The sequence below is a fragment of the Schistocerca nitens genome, chromosome 1, assembly GCF_023898315.1.
Source record: "Schistocerca nitens isolate TAMUIC-IGC-003100 chromosome 1, iqSchNite1.1, whole genome shotgun sequence".
NCBI classification, from domain to species: domain Eukaryota; kingdom Metazoa; phylum Arthropoda; class Insecta; order Orthoptera; family Acrididae; genus Schistocerca; species Schistocerca nitens.
The window spans coordinates 162,956,446-162,976,985 of NC_064614.1; the positions used below are offsets into that span (position 1 = coordinate 162,956,446).

The following is a 20,540-nucleotide window of genomic DNA, read 5'->3' on the forward strand; positions in this document are numbered from 1 at the left end:
ATGGTTTCTTAAAGGAGACAGCTGATTTCAATCTTCATCTTTTCCTATCTGACATTTACTTTGTTCTTTAAACTAACTTACCTTTTTTCATTGCCTAACACATAGGAGCAGTTCCCACCAAGCCCTTGACATGCATTCAATGTTTCTGAATAAACAACATCAAATTTTAAATGAAATGTCATTGTTGGGGAAAAATGTTATGCTAACAAACTCCATCACTCCCCTTACTTTACAAAATGCATAATGAAGAGTATAGCTAACAGTAATTGATAACAGCAGTTGTCAAATGAGCTCTTAATTATTCAGTAATTTTTGCCCTACATATTCTCTGAACCAGATGTTTTAGCACTGAAGTCTCTTGCCTGTCTAAGTACGTTGGGAACATGGGCACCACATGAATCACTTTTGTATTGCATGATTAATTCCTTTCCAGAATGATATTTACACTCTGCAGCGGAGTGTGTGTTGATATGAAACTTCCTGGCAGATTAAAACTGTGTGCCAGAACGAGACTCTTAACTCGGGTCCTTTGCCTTCCGTGGGCAAGTGCTCTACCAGCTGAGCTAACCAAGCACGACTCACACCCCGTCCTCACAGCATTACTTCTGCCAGTACCTCATCTCCTACCTTCCAAACTTTACAGAAGCTGTCCTGCAAACCCAGCAGAACTAGCACTCTTGAAATAAAGGATATTGCAGAGACATGGCTTCGCCACAGCCTGGGCTGCCAGGAAGTTTCACTGCAGAGTGAAAATATAATTCTGGAAACATCACTCAGGCTGTGGCCAAGCCATGTCTCCGAAATATCCTTTATTTCAGGAGTGCTAGTTCTGCTAGGTTTGCAGGAGAGCTTCTGTAAAGTTTGGAAGGTAGGTGATGAGGTACTTACAGAAGTAATGCTGTGAGGACTGGGTGTGAGTTGTGCTTGGGTAGCTGAGCTGGTAGGGCACTTGTCCGCAAGAGGCAAAGGTCCCGAGTTCGAGTCTCGGTCCAGCACACAGTTTTAATCTGCCAGGAAGTTTCATTAATTCCTTTCCTTGCAACATTGCCTACCTCACTTCTGTGTGTAGCAGTACTTCATTTGGTTTCATGTGTGTCTCCGTCTTACCCTAATTGAGTCTTAGAATTTCACTTTAGTGTAAATGACATAACAACGAGAACCTCAGTCTGGAATTCTCTCCTACATGTCGTCAAAAACTAATTCTTTTTCTGGAGCTGTAAGAATCTAGACTTCTCATATTCCAGATACAAACTACATGATAAGTTATTTATTACCATCATGTTCAACTTACGAATTTTAGTCAGTTTTGAGAGGAGAGGCTTCATTAAACCAATTATTAGCTGTACCATTATGCTGTCTAACTGGTAATATCATTCCTTCAACATTAGTCTTTTTATTGCTTGCTTTGTAAGGCCCTTCAGGCTCTACTTGAATAAATTAGAAGTTTCTGGCATGAAAGTTTCCAGTCAATTAAAACAAGTATTTTATCCCATACTTTGGAGATGCAGAAAAATTTTATGCAAATTTGCACCAGTTAATGTTAACATTATCTCCAAATGATTAGCATGTTTTACAGTTGGTTACGAAATGTTCAGTAAAACTTCCAATTGCTGTAAGGCAATTGGTTTTCTTTCACATGAGTCTTTTATGGCAGCCAACATTAGAACATAAAAAAATAAAAAACTGAAGTCTCATGGTCATTTATGTACTTCAATTTCAAAGCATTTCAAATCCCTTATTTCAGAGACAATTTTGCTTTGCTTTATACAGTCCACCAAATGCCGTAATTTGACAAAGGGCTTTAATTCAATTAGCTAAGTCAGCCTTGCACCTCTTGCACAAATGAAATGGGTTTTTACAATGTCAATATACTGATTTGTCCAAGAGACAATCACCCCAACACTTTTCCATCTACAAGGTGACCCAAATTATCTGAAAATATTGTCATATTTTTAGTTGCACTCTTCACAAAATGAACCTATGTAAGCAGGTTGTGTTCGACATCCCACTTCATGAAGTCTCCGATGATTTACTACCATAGTAAAGATTCTATCACTTTACCACAGTCACAGAACACTGCATATTCTAAGTCACAAACAGAGAAAATAAAAATCCATAAGTTATTCTCATTAACCTGTGTTCCAGTATCACAGTCAGAAAGGTCACTGGCATCGGATGATACATCACATCTGAAAAATCTTGGGAAATATTTGGAGTCTACAATGTTGAACACAGTCATTTTCAAAAGTGTTACAAAGAAACTGATTAGGAGGAATTTCCTGTTTGTTTACCAAGAGATTCAAATTCACATTTATGATAAATAATACATATTACAAAATAATAAAATTACACTTTTTTACAAAATGTACATGCAAAAGTGAAGGAATTTTCAAACTTTTCCGTTGTAATGTATTTCGTCATGATAAAGATCTGAAACTGGGTATTCATTATAATAAAAGCATATTTAAGCAAAATGAAAAATTTATTTTGCCTTTGACTGGAAACAAGAACTTTTAAAACATTTTTCATTTAACAGTTCATCTGATACATTTCTTTGGTACACATTCAGAGATTTACCAGAAAAAAAGCATAGTAAACTGCACACAGTGCAAGACAGCCTCACTCTTGGCAACTACAACTAATAATGAAAAACACATCATGAAAAGTTCAAAATTTTTTACAAAACATGTTGCTTCCACTATATTATCTTCATGGTCCCCCAATCAAAGCCACAAGAGCCCTCTTGTAATCACCAGAAGTGTCACTCTGTAATAAAGAAGATTAACATCCAAGTCAGCAGCAATTCAAAAATTAAGAGAAAAATCACTCAATTCTGTAAATTACAAATACAATGAAATCTGGAAATCCCTTACACAAAATATTTTTCATAGAACTAGTTTGTAACCAAGTTGTTGGCTGCCTCCAATAGTTTGAGACAAATGTTTAAACAATACAGAAATCATACCTTCACTGCACTTTCCAGTGTTTTATCATAAATTCTTTCATATTCTTTCTTTATGGTTCCCAGATCAATTTCACTACGAGAGACAATAATTCTGATCAATGTTTTATCGTCCGTGCCTGCACCAGCAAGAGCATTGTGCAAGCGTTTTGCAAAATATGCAGCAGGACTTTGCACGCATTCCACTAGAAAGTCAGGATCCAAAATTAGTTACAAAATATAGTCAAGTTACACATTTGAGAAAATATATCATAAATTACCTAAAGCCATCATAGCAAGTAGCAATTCTCCTGAAACCTCAGACTCCAGAGCCTGTTCAATTGTGCGGCCGGAAATGTTTTTGTACTCTTCAAATATTAGCCGTAGTTGGGCAAAGCTCTCATGGGCCATAATCCGATTGAAGACCTCTTCATCTGTCCCAAGCTTTAGCTCTCCTACATCAAGGGAAAAATTATTTTAACAGTTGCCATTACTTTTACCACTTTGATCATGTTTTGTTTTCCTAGGAACTTATTTTACTGATGTTGGCGAGTAGTGGAAGAATCCATTAGAAGAACAGTTCAATTTGACATACATCACCATTGCACTTATTACACGTATGGCACCTTTATGCTCAGTCAAAATATTGTTTGAGTGTGAGTGTGTGTGTGTGTGTGTGTGTGTGTGTGTGTGTTTTTTTTGAAAGTTTTAATACATTAATTTCATTACTGCCCGTGTGATACTGATGTTGCACACCATTTTTCTCCTCCAACAGCAGCTTCGTTACTTTTTAGTAGTCGTTTACTTCATGTTTCAATAGAATTGTCTACAACACAAACTCACAAAAGACCACCTATAGGAAATGCATTTTGTTGGGCATCTGCTGTCTGACTACATGACAATGAGAAATTGTAAAGGTAATGGCACACACTAACTACGTAATAGGTAGAGGAAGTAGTACTTACAGACGTTGGTATTTTGCTACGCTAATTCAACTGATACATGATTACAAAATTTTGTAACTGTAGTAGATTACTGTTTGTATTGCTTTCAGGAGACCACCAGAGTGCAGTTATTTGCAAAACACAATCATCATCAGGTGATACCTGTAGGATGAACATGTTTGCTGCATCACGACTCCTTTCGGCATAATGTCCACCAACATGGCATGTTGCAGCACTAAGCATGCATCTAGCTTGCAACTTCAGAAGGAACACACACAATTTAATGTGGCACTGCTTACTGGACTGACATGACAATGTCACATATGGCATGCCATGCCACTGTCAGATGAATGTGGGGCACTCTATGTTCTATGTGCCATATCTGTATTGGTCAAACTTTATGAACATTGATGATTAGGTTTCACGACAGTCTGCGAGAGAGGAAAGTAAGATAGATATTCAACTCTCTATACAACTTCACGCCCAGTTAATGAGCGGTATATATGTGGCACATTAGCTGCGTGACAAAGTTCTGAGAAATTCCCATGTTTACACACTTGTTGACATGTTGCATTATGCTTTTTCTGACACCATCTAGCAAACAGACAAACTCACTTGAAATTATATAATCTTATAATGTGCAACTATCAACAAGACAGATCAAATAATGACCAAATTTGAAATGATATGATTTCTGAAGTCTTCCCAGCATGATTGATTGATTGATTGATAGATACCGGGAAACTTGTCTAATATACTTACTGTGAGTATAAAGATAAACAATGAAATTGTTAATAAATTAGATAAACGTGTTGAACACAAAATGAACAACCAATGGGAAGGAAGGAAGGAAGGAAGATTAGCATTAAATGCTCTGTTGACAATGAGGTCACTAGAATGGAGCAGAAGCTCTGTTTCAAGGATGGGGAAGGAAATCAGCTGTGCCCTTTCAAAGGAACATCCATCATTTGCCTGGAGCGATTTATAGGGAAATTATTTGTGCTCTCTAATGTGAGTTCACTGTGCTACTTCACTTGGTGATAAGAATGTACTTCTTGTGGCAGCAGAAATTAATTTCTTCCACGGTGTGTCTAAAGATACTTTTTCCATGTTTGTTTTCTGAACTGGCAAAAATAGCATTGATTCTTTTGCACAGTCACATGATCAACTTTGACAATTATGTTATTCACACAAATAGTTTTACCAGTGGAAAAGCAAAAACTACTGTTGATGGCTATAGCAAAGAGGACAACACTCGGGAAGCAGTCTTGAGGCCCCCTGTTCTCCTGTATAAAGGTGTCCTACAAGGCTGAACCGACACATACCCTGAAAACTGTCTAAAAATTCCTGAGGGAACTGATGGGGCAGGCAGTCTCAGAAGCCCCATGTGTATAGAGAAGAGGGGATACCAATCCTCCAGCACATGTTTTAGGCGTCTTCAGATCAAAAACATGGCCAGTGTCTGGTATTTCCACAGAAAAGTGTTTATGACAAGGGTTGACAAAGTGATGAGATGGTCAACTGCAGAATAGTATGCATGAAATCAAAGTTGTGCAGTGGTTAGTAGACTGGGAGACTTGTCACCATACCAGCTAGCCATGTATCGTACATTCCATCACTTTGCAAACACAGCTTTCAGCTGGTGAGAGAAATGGGGTGGTAGCTGGAAGGAAGATGTTTGCCCTTACCAGGCTTGGGGATGGGTATGACAATGGATTTATGCCAGCATCTGGGAAACATGTAATTAACCCAAATTCAATTGTATGTACGAAGGAGAAAGTGCTTGTCCGCAAGAGAAATATGCGATCATCATCTGGCCCTGGGGCAAAAGAGGGGGGACGAAGTGAGAGGGTCGTCAAGCTCCTTCATAATAAAGACACACTGAAGCAGCCACATTTCTGAAGAGGATATCACCTGAGCTGCCTCCACTCGTTCCTGAGGGAAGAAGGCAGAATGAATGACAGTGAGTGGAGCTCAAAATCTCCACAAAATAGCTGCCCAAGGCAATGGAGATAGCAATAGGGTCCACAAAGACAACATCTGCTATGACCAGGTTGGAAATCTGGAAATGAACCTTTGTACCAGATAGCTGATGGACATTTCCTCACATGACAAGAGGAAGTGAAACTGTTGAAAGAACTAGTAAAGAAAATCCAGCTAGATTTTTGCTATCCCAAAGAATATGACAATGCACGTGCAAATATTTGTAACAAATACAGTTCACCATCACAAGACGACAAAAATGCACAGAGCACGTCTGTGTGTGCATCATGTCCTGGCACACCTCAGTCCACCACAGGGCCAGGACACAGCACAGTGAAGGGAAAAAATGTGAGATATGGAACATCCTGCAGCAGTAAGGATTACATTCATAAGGCACTCTATCATAACAAATGGGGAAATAATGTTTATGGAAGGTCACCAGGGAGGAGTAAAGCTTCCAGTCAGCCTTAGAAAGCTGTCAACTGGGTACGAGTCAGCAAGTGGACAGTGCACAGGAAATGGTCACCTGAGTCGGGTCAGAGAAAACAGAACAGTTGAGAGGACAGGTGAGTTGGGCAGTTCAGAATGAGAGGTCCAAATGGGAATCAATGTGCATGGAGTCTGAAAGGAGCGTGGATGTTCCACTGTTAAGACAGACAAGGTTGAGTTGACTGAGAAAGTCAGCCAAGAGGGAACATCTGACAGGTTCTTGAAGAGTTATTTACTGACATAGGGGTTTATGCAGCTGTTAGCTGTGTAGCCAGCTGGTATGAGGGTGTAAAAAATGTTGCTTACATTAAGTCAGAGTTCCCTTTGGCAGTGCAGCAACAAGTAGTGAAAGGATTTGGTGATTTTTCTTGGCATCAACTGGTATAGAAGAACTATAATCTTCATGTAAGTTTTACATTTTGCAATTTTACTTTGACAGTGGATATAGTGGAAGCACTATTTCTGCTCTTTCCGTTTTCAGAACCTTTGTATTTGGTGAAACAGTTTTGGCGAGTGCACAGTAAATTTCTCCCCTGCACCAGCACTGGGGAGGGTGGAAATTACTTGTTCTACACCGCTAATGAAATCTGCAACATTTATAGCAGTAGATGCAGGTCAAAATTGGGTCTCTTTCCTAGAGCTGGTATCGCTATGTTGTTGATACCAGCTTGTCGATTTATGATGATTTATCACTGCTCTCTTGAAATATGAGTGACCAACTGTTTGATCAACATAATGGCTTCACTCTCAGTGAGAGAATCTGCTCAGCCAACTGAAAAGTCACAATATTAGTTGAGAAATATTTTTTCACTAGATGGAAATACCAGAAAGCAATGAGGAGTGGAGTGTGCACCCAGTATTCAGCCATAATGTCCCCTGATCACTAACTCATAAGGTTTGTTGCCAGATAGTGAGGAAAGAGGTGGGGAGTGACAAGAGTATGAAGGAGGCGTGATGCTACGAAGACATTCATTCTCCATGTATCACCTGAATGATGACAGCAAAGTATGTTGTCTCTCACCTGCCTCCCCCTTACACACACACACACACACACACACACACACACACACACACACACACACACACACACACACACACACAGATGATACTGCTATTCACAAACACAGCATCACCACTGCCATGTGAACTGCAGAAAGATAGGTCCCTCTTCACAAGATAAAGAACTGCATGGGAGAGACTAGTAAAGCTAAGCCAAAATCACTATTAGTACACCAATTAAAATAAATACTGAAATAAGTGAGAACAAATAACCTTAGTTTCTTGTTTGAAAGCCACCATAAACATAACCTAAAGTGACAAAAGTCATGGGGCACTAACTAATATTGCATTGGACCTCCTTTTGCTTAGCACAGTGCTGCAACCCAACAAGGTATGGACTGAACAAGTGTTAAGTCTCCTGCAGAAACATTGAGCCATGCTGCCTCTATAGCCATCTCAAATTGCAAAAATATTGCCGAGATTTTGTACATGAAATGACCTCTCGATTAAGTCACAAATGTTTGATGGGATTCATGTCAGGCAGTCTGGGTGGCCAAATCAATCACTCAAATCGTTCAGAATGTTCTTCAAAATAATTTCAAACACAGTAGCCCGGTGACATGGCACAGTGTCAGAGATAAAAATATCATCATTGTTTGGGAACATTAAGTCCATGAATGGCTGCAAGTGGTCTCCAAGAGGTTCAATTTGAGCAGAGGACCCAGTCCATTCTATGTAAACACAGTCTACATTACGGAGCCACCACCAGCTGGCACACTGCCTTTTAGACAACTTTGGTCAATGGCTTCGTGGAGTCCATGGCACACTAACCCTAGCATCAGCTCTTACCAGCTGCAATGTGGACTCATCTGACAAAGCCAGTTTTCCAGTAGCCCAAACTGGTATGGTCATGAGCCCAGGAGAGGTGCTGCAGGTGATTTTGTGCTTTTAGCATAGACATTTCAGTCTGTCTTTTGCCACAGTCCATTGCACTTTCCTAAAGGATACGTTTGTTGTGTGTCCCCACCGATTTCTGCCTCTATTTTACACAGTGTTGCTTGTCTGTTAGCACTGACAACTCTACGCAAACATCACCGCTCTGTAGTTAAATGACTGCCATTGGCTAAGGTAATGCCTGAAATGGTATTCCCAACAACTTCAGAAATAGAATGTCCCATGCATCTAGCTCTAAGTACCATTCTGCGTTCGAAGTCTGAACCCCCACTGTATGGCTATAGTCACATCTGAAACCTTTTCACATGAATCAATCAGGTACAAATGACAGCTCTGCCAATGCACTGCACTTTTATACTGTGTGTATGTGATACTACAGCAATCTATGTATGTGCATATCACTACTTCACGACTTGTCACCTCAATGTAAGACTGACCAGTTATAAGATTGAGAATTATTTTTATGATCATTCAAACTGTCACCAATGCATTATTCCTAAGTTCCTCTTGTTTCAGAAGAGGGAAGCCCCTTCCACCTTTACTCACTATGGACAAAAATTTGGGTATCTAGAATTCAATGTAAGTGGATTTTTCAGGGACAACCTGTAGTTCTAAGACTTTTAAATTATGAATACTTAACATATACTCAATTTACCATAATTTAAACTTATAAAAGTTTAAAGAAATATAAAGAAGGTTCTACCTGCATCAATGAGTTGTTTAGCCATGGTAACTGCAAAATCCCTACTTGGTGGATAGCTCTCATCCCTTGTATCCTGAAATCAATTTTTGTTAACAACAACCGTGTCCAGTTCTTCAATGTATGTTGTGTCAGCACGGTTAAAGAGCTTGACAACTGCACCCCAGCTTTCAAATTTGTTACTGAAGCAAACACTGTACACAGCCAGCCCAGCATTGTGCAGAAAGCAGTTACATGTTACTTGCTACAGATTAATTAGGAGTTTTACAGTGGCCCATAGAGTTTGCATTATAATTATACATGCATTGTTCTCCATCTGTTTTATGGAAAAAAATTGTGTGTGGCTCCAATTTTCATTTAAGATTTTATTTTTACTTTCATCTTTCGGAACACTGAACCAATAACTAATGCTTTTGGTTAGAATGAGTCAAGCAAGTATTCAAGTTTCTGCTTTTAGGAGTCTTTCTCCTGTCAGCCTAGACATTCTGAAAATTTCTGACAGTCCAGTTTTGTATGTCATGCTTTCAAGTTATTGAAGCCAAGCAATAAATGTTCAGAAATCCCATTCAGTTTGAATCCAACCATATTACACTGATTCAGGAAAGTTTTTGCTGTGTTTGGACATCACATTACTTTCTACTGCTGTTGTATACCAATTTTTGCAAACATCCTAAGTCTCAGTCAAAGCATTCGTAAATACAAATAGGTTTTGGAAAACAAATTAATGGGTAATTAACTCAAGAAGCTAAACCCATACAGACTGAGGAAATTTTTCTTACCTGCTTCGTAGAGTTGCTGAGCCTCATCTTTTGCCTTTTCAGGGTCAAGAGATTCATCATCACGCACTCCCTACATTGAAAGAAGTTTAAGAGTCACAAGCCTTTTCCCAAAGCCTTCATGCGTTATAATCAGTTTATTTGAAAGCAGGACTAAAGCAAATGAAGCTATATACAATGCATATCATGCAAACAGTAGTAAACTGCATAGAACTTATGTTAATAGCTACACAGAAAATAGACTTGCTACATACATAGAAAACAGAGGCAATGAACACTATACAATTGCAGTATGTATTTGGTGATTAATGCATTTTTCCTTTCATCTGACCTTTAAGTCAATAACACTTTATTCTTAAAACTGGTCCATTCTGAAGGAAAAGGACAAGATTCAGTAATATTCATGTAGACAGATGCAATACGATTTTGTACATAAATGCAATTCACCTCAATGAAGGTAAAATGTCAGTCATCAGCTGCACAACATAAAGACCCAGTATTTGTTCACTTTACTGGTTTCAACAGTTTAAATTTGACTTGTCACATATACTAAGTATGACTTGCACTTTGACAGTTAGCTACTCATCACATGTATCTTACTTTTTGCAATTTAACTATCCATTGATTCTTTAGAAAAGGAAACTATCTGATTCTTATTTTGATGTTGGCTTGTCAATGATTTGAGCCTATTTTACTTCTCTAAAGATGAAAATTTAAATGGGTGAAACTGGCAGAGGGAACCAAACAAAAGGTTGTTTTGTGCAGCTAACAACTGATATTTTATCTTTGTTGAAATAAGATACAATACATGACAAAAATTTCGGATTGTGTGCATCAAGACTATAGAAAAGAAAAACAGATCACAAACTGTGGGTTTTTTAGCAACTCTTTCAGTAAGGGCTATATGAATTCTTTTGACAAAAAGTCCAAAGACTTATTTTAATGGATTTGGTGAGGCAGCATTTAGTATTCGCCCGAAGTACATTTACAGTTGTGACTTTATCCAAGGTGGCAAAATTTTATCAAGTTTTAATGAACCGGAAAGTCATAGTTGGCTGGATATTTTTGCAGGATATGTTTTAAAATGAGGCCGCGTTCATTGTCAATACGTCCCAGAGATGGCAACACCGTACGGCAGATGAAATTTTACCGCCAGCGGCGAGAATGAGAACTGTTTTAAATATTTAAAATGGCGACGTTTTCCTTACTTGAACAGCGTGCAATCATTTGTTTTCTGAATTTGCGTGGTGTGAAATCAATTGAAATTCATCGACAGTTGACGGAGACATGTGGTGATGGAGTTATGGATGTGTCGAAAGTGCATTCGTGGGAGCGACAGTTTAATGAAGGCAGAACATCGTGTGACAACAAACCGAAACAACCTCGGGCTCGCACAAGCCGGTCTGACGACAGATCGAGAAAGTGGAGAGAATTGTTTTGGGGGATTGCTGAATGACTGTTGAACAGATCACCTCCAGAGTTGGCATTTCTGTTGGTTCTGTGCACACAATCCTGCACGATGACCTGAAAATGCGAAAAGTGTCATCCAGGTGGGTGCCACGAATGCTGATGGACGACCACATGGCTGCCTGTGTGGCATGTTGCCAAGCAATGTTGACGCGCAACGACAGCATGAATGGGACTTTTTTGTCGGTTGTGACAATGGATGAGACATGGATGCCGTTTTTCAATCCAGAAACAGAGCGCCAGTCGGCTCAATGGAAGAACACAGATTCACCGCTACCAAAAATATTTCGGTTAACTGCCAGTGCTGAAAAAATCATGATGTCCATGTTCTGGGACAGCGAGGGCGTAACCCTTACCCATTGCATTCCAAAGGGAACTACGGTAACAGGTGCATCCTACGACAATGTTCTGAAGAACAAATTCCTTCCTGCACTGCAACAAAAACGTCCAGGAAGGGCTGCGCGTGTGCTGTTTCACCAAGACAACGCACCCGCACATCGAGCTTATGTTACGCAACAGTTTCTTCGTGATAACAACTCTGAAGTGATTCCTCATGCTCCCTACTCACCTGACCTGGCTCCTAGTGACTTTTGGCTTTTTCCAACAATGAAAGATACTCTCCGTGGCCGCACATTCACCAGCCGTGCTGCTATTGCCTGAGCGATTTTCCAGTGGTCAAAGCTGACTCCTAAAGAAGCCTTCGCCGCTGCCATGGAATCATGCGTCAGCGTTGTGAAAAATGTGTACGTCTGCAGGGCCATTACGTCGAGAAGTAACGCCAGTTTCATCGATTTCGGGTGAGTAGTTAATTAGAAAACAAATCGGAGGCCTTAGAACTTGAACGCACCTCGTACAGCCGATTGTGAAAGGGTTTATAGATCAGCAACAGAGAGGAAGGGGGGGGAAAAAAAAAAGAAAAAAAAGAAACAGATGGTGGCAGAGCATATCATTTCTGTTGTGATTACCAATTCCTCACCCAGAAAACTGATGTGTACCCTATGCTTAATATAACAGACTTTTTTTTTTGGTGGGGTTTAAGGGCACTCAACTACTGAGGTCATTAGCGCCCAGTCACTGTTGTTAGAGCACATGGAATCTAGTAAAACTCAAGGGGAGGGGGGGGACACCAGAAAGACCTGACAAAGATGCAGATAAAGTAAGTAAAAAGGTTAGATGTCTTTGGACAAGCCAGTCAAAGTTATAAAACGCAGAACACGAGCAGCTGCTCGAGCGTCATCAGCTAAAATATCTGGTAAAGTAGATGGCAGGGACAGGACAACACGAGATTGACTAAAGCGGGGACACGACAATAAAACATGGCACACTGTTAATGCCTGAACACAAGGGCACTGCGGGGCTGGGTCACCGGAGAGCAGGTAGCAGTGGCTAAACCGGCAATGCCCAATCCGCAACCTGGTCAGAAGGACCTCTTCTCGCCGAGGTGGTCGGGAGGAGGTTGTCCAAGCAGTTGGGAGCAGTTTTACTGCCCGGAGCTTGTTTCCTTGGAGGGATGACCAAGCATCCCACCACAACGACACAAGCCTCTTACAAACAACCCCACGAATGTCAGATGACGGGACACAATGGGAGGCTGGCCGAGGCAGGAGGACTGCAGCCTTGGCTGCAGCATCCGCAGCCTCATTCCCAGGCACTCCTACATGTCCAGAAACCCACAGAAAGCTGACAGAACCACCATTATCAGCGAAAGAATGGAGGGACTGCTGTATCCGTTGAATCAAGGGATGGACTGGATAGGGAGCTCCAAGGCTCTGGAGAGCACAGAGAGAGAGAGCAGAGTACATACGATGAATGGCGGTGGCGGCGGGCATACTGAACGGCCTGATGGAGAGCAAAAAGCTCGGCTGTAAAGCTGGAACATTGGTCGAGGAGCCGGTATTTAAAGGTGGCGGCCCCGACGACAAAGGCACAGCTGACACCATCATCGTAAATAAAGGTGTGACTGGCAAGTCGAGCACGAAGTTCGACAAACCATGAGCAATACACTGCAGCCGGAGTACCCTCCTTCGGGAGTGAGCTGAGGTCGAGAGAAATATGAACCGGAGCCTGGAGCCAAGGTGGTGTCGGGCTCTCACCCTCTCTGAAGGTGGTAGGGAGGGCAAAATCCAATTGTCGAAGCAGGTGATGGAAGCGGACTCCAGGGGGCAGCAGGGCAGACACATACAACCTGTACTGACGGCCAAGAGAATCGGCGAAGAAGGACTTTTAAGAGGGGTGGTTGGGCATAGACAACAGCCGGCAGGCATACCGACACAGCAGTACGTCGCGCCGGTAGGTCAATGGTAATTCGGCAGCTTCAGCATAAAGACTCTCGACGGGACTAGTGTAGAAGGCTCCGGTCGCAAGACGTAACCCCTGATGGTGGATGGAGTTGAGACGGCGTAAGAAGGATGGCCGAGCGGACGAGTAGACGAAACTCCCATAATCCAGCTTCGATCGGACTATGGACCGATACAAGCGAAGCAGGACAGTGCGATCCGCTCCCCAAGATGAACCACTAAGAACATTAAGGGAACGCGTACAACGGGCCGCCAAATAAGAGACATGCGGAGACCAACACAGTTTCCTGTCCAACGTGAGCCCTAGAAACTTAGTTGTTTCCACGAATGGGAGAACAACGAGACCGAGATGTAAGGATGGCGGAAGGAACGCTTTATGTCGCCAAAAGTTGATACAAACCGTCTTCTCTTCAGAGAACCGGAAGCCATTTGCCACGCTCCATGAGTATAGGCTGTCTAGACAACGCTGAAGGCAGCGCTCCAGGAGGCATGTTCTCTGGGCACTGCAGTAGATCGCGAAGTCATCGACAAAGAGAGAGCCTGGGACATTAGGTGGAATGCAATCCATAATTGGATTGATCGCGATGGCAAAAAGGGCTACGCTCAAGACGGAGCCCTGAGGCACTCCGTTCTCCTGGAGGAAGACGTCGGACAATACGGAACCCACACGTACCCTAAACTTTCGATCCTTTAAAAAGGAATCAATAAAAAGGGGCAGGCGACCGCGTAGGCCCCACCTGTGCATAGTGCGGAGGATACCTCCTCTCCAACAGGTATCATAAGCCTTCTCCAAATCGAAGAACACGGCTACTGTTTGGCGCCTTCGCAAAAAGTTGTTCATGATGAATGTCGACAAGGTCACAAGGTGGTCAACAGCGGACCAGCGGCGACGAAAGCCGCATTGGACATTGGTAAGTAGCCGTCGAGATTCAAGAATCCGAACTAAGCGAACATGAACCATGCGCTCCATCACCTTACAGACACAGCTTGTAAGAGAAATGGGCGGTAACTAGAAGGAAGGTGTCTATCCTTCCCGGGTTTGGGTATAGGAACAACGACGGCGTCACGCCAATGCATGGGGACCTGACCTTCTGTCCAGACGCGATTGTAGGTACGAAGAAGGAAGCTTTTGCCCGCCGGAGAAAGGTGTGCCAGCATCTGAACGTGAATGGCATCTGGCCCCGGAGCAGAGGACCGGGACAGTGCAAGCTCATGTTCTATAACAGACGTTTGACAACTTGGGTCAGTGTTGGTACTTCACAACACTATTTTTTAATGGTTACCAGCAGTTTGAAGCGATGCCAGAGGACCAATCAAATACAGCATTCTTAATGTTGATACGGCACTTTCAGTTATTTTCAGAAGTTTACAGAAAAAAAAATCATTTAGAACTTTTCCCAGAACTGTGTTCACTAGATATAAGGACATTTAACATATAGGTTGCATAGCTGAAATGGTGTTGTAGACTGGTAATCCAAAACAATCCATTGATCGAGAGCTCCAGTCTCTCTTGAATAATTCTTTTTTTAAATTAATGTTGCAATAGTTACATCTTTTAAATGTAGAATTCATCAAACATATACTGATAAAAACATATCTAATCATGATTTTAACTGAAACACACATTGTTTCTAGTTACATACTGCATGCAGAACTCAAGCTTTCATTGCAAATATAAGTTCTTCATTATTGGTATTTCATCCAAGATTGTTAACGAAGGTTGTTTTAATTAGTAAACCATAAAAAATCAAATTTTTAGGACAGAAAATTAAAAACACTATTTGGACTACTTCCAGCATTTTATACCACAGATGTGGTCCCACAGAAGTCAATAGTGACACGCCTTGTGGAAACATGGACAGTAACAATTTTCACAACATTGAGCACACCATTTCAATGCTGCCTTTCTATAGTTGCCACCATACCACTGCAGTATGAACCCAACAATCAATCTGGTGCTAAGTTACAGGGTTTGTTGAGGAAAGTAAAATATTTAAGCCAACAAACAAAGAAACAAATGCCCAAAGGTTTTTTACACATCACTGCTGAACAGTGGCATGACAGACAGCACATCATAAAAAGAGAAGAAAATGTGGTGCTTGGTTGGCTTCATGGAGCCTGTTGTTGAGGACTTCTTTATCAATGTAGAGGTAACAGTTACAGTACTGAAACCTTTCTCAAATTCATTTACAGAAGGAATTGAGATAATACCAAATGACTAAGTAATATCTAGTAATATCTTTAGGAGAATCATTTACCTATATGGTGAAATCCCTGCAATACACTTTTGCATCACACATATCTCCTGCAGAACAATTAGTGTGTGTCCATGTTAGGAATTTATATCAATTTTTTAAATTACAGTGTTATGTTAGTTAAGAACGAGCAAATGATATAATTTCCATTTGGTCCTCAAGAAGCATATGGTACTTCTGAAGTTCTGCTCATTATTACTTCATTCCCTTTAAAAATTAAAAGACATTCGAAGCTATATTGTTTCTTTGTTCATCTCTTTACGTTTCAACTTCTCAAATCTTTGCAGGATACTTTGACTAACTGGCAACCCAGAGCTGTTCAAGTCAAGTGTACTGGTAAAAATGTTTGCCCATATTACATCTCAGATGATTTGCACACAACACAGCAAAAAACTTATCCTCCTCCTCATACCTGACTACTCAAGTCAGCTTGCTTCACTCCATGCGAGATAAAATCCAATGAGATTCCAGCAAATTAAAAATAACATATGGTGTAATGTTTACATCAAGTTTATTCTCATGATAAACACAGTATTGCTTCCATTGCCTTCATGAATAGTATGTTAAGGATGATAGACTATTTTAAGAAGAGTACAATATTAAATCAATGACTCTTGTTATTGGAGTTTAACTTTTCACTGTCATCCAAATAAGCAGAAAGCACTATATCAAATGCATTAAACAATGGATGGAAATCCTGCAATTTCCCTAAACTAACTCCTGGAAACTAGAGAAATCCTGAGTCAGGATGGAAGACAAGGATTTAAAAGACATTTCTCCAGCAAGTTAGCAGATCACCACAACTACTGTACTATCTCACTCAGCTTAGCATAGAAGTCATCTTGCATTTCAGTGAATTCATGAAATATAGTTTATATTATATGAATAAATATGTCAATCTGTCTCCCTACTTCCACATAACAGGTGGATCCCATGATTCCACTCCATCCTTTTTCAGTAATCATCTTGGAATTATGTTATCTGCAGTTATAAATGCGAAAGTTCTATCAATGATAGGTTACAGTTTTCCTTGGTTACTGACATGCATGCTATTAATATGTTAGTCCACACAGTGACATATGAAGTGCTCTTACAAACACTTAGTGATAAGTATATGAAGGAAACTCACATCTGTAATCATCCGCTACATCAGAGAAAAGCATGCACAAGTAAATTTTATTAACACATAGTAACTCTTTACATGTACAAGAATGAATTTAATTTTCTATACAATGAAGGTAAAGTTAACACTTAATCTGACTACAAGAATCATAATAGCATTACACTACTTCACAGCTGTAATTCCATATATTTTTCCATTTTAATCTTTGACACAACATGAAGTGACAAGACTTGTGTAGTAATAGTAGTGGTAGTGTTATTATATTAATTTCAAAACTTTCTTCTCATAGTAAGGCTAATCATTACTGTGGCACTGCCTCACTAGGTCAAAACTACTTGCTTATATAGCTGTCAACATTTCAAACAAAGGTATGTAAGTTCTGAAACAATTCTAGAAAGATTTATCTGAAAATCAAGTCATTTAAGACAATCTTCCTTTCAATGCAATGGAGTAAAATGTATTTAAAACCCTGGTCCTGAACAAGAGGATTATTATTTCCTGCACAAAATTGCCTTCAAGTTGTAGGTAGCATACTATTTGAAGTCCTTCAGCTTCAATAATAACTACTGAAAAGCATCAGGAACAAGGATTTTTTTATGGACATATGTCCACTCACTACGTATGTTGCTAACCGTTTGCGCAGTTCTAAGGCTATCACCGTATCAAAAGTTAAATTTAGTCTTACTCTCAGTGAGCAACAAAATCATATACTGTTGTCCTGGGCAAGGTCCCCACCTCTTTGGGTGTTAAGTGTTCATCTGTCCTCTGGATGACAAATGTGTGTGGAATATATTTTAACAATGAGGGAACTAAGAGTTTAATATCATCTGGCAGACAAAAATCATTACACAAAATGTCTTCCTTTCATGAGGCACTGCAGCCATAGTTTTGGAATTTAACCTACAACAATGAGGACCACATGCCACTTCTCCACGCTGGGGGAGAACAAGGAAATTTCTTACTTAGAATTCCTATCCACTCAAAGTGACATTGTACAAATGGCAAAACATGTTTCCTACAAAATTGTTTTTGTGGGTTTACAGTGATAACCACAAATGCCAGTGTGTAAACTCCTTAATTTAGGTAGCACAGAAAATTGTCGCAACCCTCCTGTAGAGATACTAATTTGTTTACTATAAATATATCTGTTCAAGATTCATAGTTAACTTTGGCAAGAGGGGAGGTTGGGGATGGGGCAGCTAGAGCTGTTTGAGAACAACTTCGTGGTTATGTAATGGGAATGTGTTTTGTCTACAAACAGTTTTTCTATACTTTAGCACATTTGAGATATGGTATAAATGGTGAAATAAGTACTTACAGTAATTATCAGTGTCAGCAGACGGCGGAAATCCCCAGATGTTTCACTGCACAAATGCTCAGCGAGGGGTCTGTCGTACACTATGGACCAAAAGAATCTAACTGTGGCAAAAGTATTTAAAACTTTAAACCTATGATTATATACAATTTGCTTTCACAAAAATATTTCACCTACTTGTGCCAATCATGTTCCCTGGTTCTATAAAACAGATTTAAATTAGCCTACATATGCGGGGAGGAGAGACTGAACCTCAACAAAACATTAAGGTGTTTGATATGATTAGGTGAAACATTTTTATCAAACAATAAAAAATCAATTGCAAATGACGGATAAAATTTATTCTTATCTGCATGATCAATATCCCTGCAGTATCAATAGAGAAAGAACAGTTGCAAATATAATATAAAAATGTATTTATGATCCAGCTACAAGCCTTAAATTTTAATGTTAAAATGGCTAATGGCTAGTTTCTGTCAAACCATAACTATTACACAGCCTGATGGAACAAGGAACATGTTTCCTTATTTTATCACAACAGTCCATATAAAGTATTTTGGTCTTCAGGCCAGAAAATTGAACAAAATTAAGTGAAAGATTTTGATACTGTGAAAAATTCTTAATAGCTGACATATCCCAACTCACCATATTCATAACAATATCTTCCCCAATTTGTAAAAACCAAATGAAACTGCCAATCTCTGAACTGTTTTGATTAATAAACTAGAATTGGTGCAGATTCAGTATCAAAGATCAAACTTACTTTATGCCTGTGAACAATTTAAAATAGCAGCAGAAACAAAAGCAGCAGCAATGTATATTAAAGTGCTGGCATTAGCACAGATGTGCAATAAAATGGCACCTTCTTTGTGTGTGAATAGAATCCAATTCTACTGATATTTTACTTAGTGAACATTCAGATAAATATTGCAAAACTGAACTATACAACTGATTTTGTCAACTATTTCCATTATTTTAACAAACTCCCTCCTGCTGAGCCTCGTGTATTACCCATGCCACTTTGAACATTTTGCCAGTTGTAAACAGACATGAACCAATTTTTAGAATACAACAACATTCTGCATATTTCCCATTGTGTTCACGAACATTTATTCACAGTTCTGGCATAACATTCCCTTTCCATGAACCATGGACCTTGCCATCAGTGGGGTTGCTTGCATGCCTCAGCGATACAGACAGCAGTATTGTAGGTTCAACTACGACGAAGAGGTATCTGTCTAAAGGACAGAAACTTGTGGTTCCTGATGGACAGTGGTCTTTTTAGTGGCTGCAGGGGGCAACAGTTCAGATGGTTGACTGATCTGGCCTTTTAACATCAACCAAAACATCCTTGATGTGCTGGTACTATGAATGGCTGAAAGCAGGAGTGAATTACAGATGTAATTTTTCCTGTGGGCATGCAGCTCTACTGTGTGATTAGACAATGATGGCATCATCCTGGGCAACATAACCCAAAGGTTAAATAGAACCCCGGGTAGCGGCTACTCAGGAGGACGTCGCCATCAGGAGGCACAAAACTGGCATTCTACGGATTGGAGTGTGGAATTTAGATCCTTTAATTGCACAGGTAGGTTAGAAAATTTAGAAAAGGAAATCTATAGTTTGAAGTTGTAATGGGAATTAGTGAAGTTCAGTGGCAGGAGGAAGAGAACTTCTGGTCAGGTGAATACAGGGTAATAATTACAAAACAAATGGAGGTAATACAGGAACAGGTTTAAATAGGAATACAGGATAGCTGCTGTGTACAGCATAGTGAATGCATTATTGTTGCTAAAAGAGGGACAAAACCAACACCCACAACTGTAGTACAAGTTTATATGCCCACTAACCTTGCAGATTAAGAGATTGAAGAAATGTATGGTGAGATAAAAGAAGTTATTCAGATAGTCACAGGATGCAAAAATTAAATAGTAGGAAAAGGAAGAAAAGGAAAAATAGTAGGTAAATATGGAATGGGAGAAAGGAATGAAAGAGGGAGCCACCTGGTGGAATTTTGCAAAGAACATAATTCAATCATCACTAACACGAGTTTTAAGAATCGCAAAAGAAGGTTGTATGCATGTAAGAGACCTGGAGACAGTGGAAGGTTTCTGATTGATTGTATAATAGTAAGACAGATTTCAGAACCAGATTTTAAATTCTAGAACATTTATGGGGACAGAGGTGGACTCTAATCTACAGCTAATAACAAATAATACATTGCAGTGAAAGTTTAAGAAACTGCAAAGAGATAGGAAATTAAGGAGGTAGGACCTGGATATGTTGAAAGAACCAGA

General features: G+C 40.0%; 1 protein-coding gene across 3 annotated transcripts in view; it reads right to left on the reverse strand.

Moving 5' to 3' along the window:
- Positions 1–2,463: 2,463 nt before the first annotated feature.
- The window catches only part of LOC126244320 (annexin B10), a 113,980-nt gene continuing 95,903 nt past the window's right edge, over positions 2,464–20,540 (reverse strand). Inside the window, exons 5-10 of one of the 3 annotated variants that reach the window (XM_049948228.1) lie at positions 18,247–18,326; positions 16,935–16,949; positions 9,790–9,859; positions 3,223–3,396; positions 2,966–3,147; positions 2,464–2,766 (exon numbers count right to left, since the gene is read on the reverse strand). In XM_049948228.1, the coding sequence (XP_049804185.1) occupies positions 2,710–2,766; positions 2,966–3,147; positions 3,223–3,396; positions 9,790–9,859; positions 16,935–16,949; positions 18,247–18,326 (578 nt within the window). In that variant the 3' untranslated portion in view covers positions 2,464–2,709. Of the gene's footprint in view, positions 2,767–2,965; positions 3,148–3,222; positions 3,397–9,013; positions 9,087–9,789; positions 9,860–16,934; positions 16,950–18,246; positions 18,327–20,540 lie in introns of all 3 variants that reach the window. The other 2 variants (XM_049948229.1, XM_049948230.1) reach the window with 2 other exon arrangements.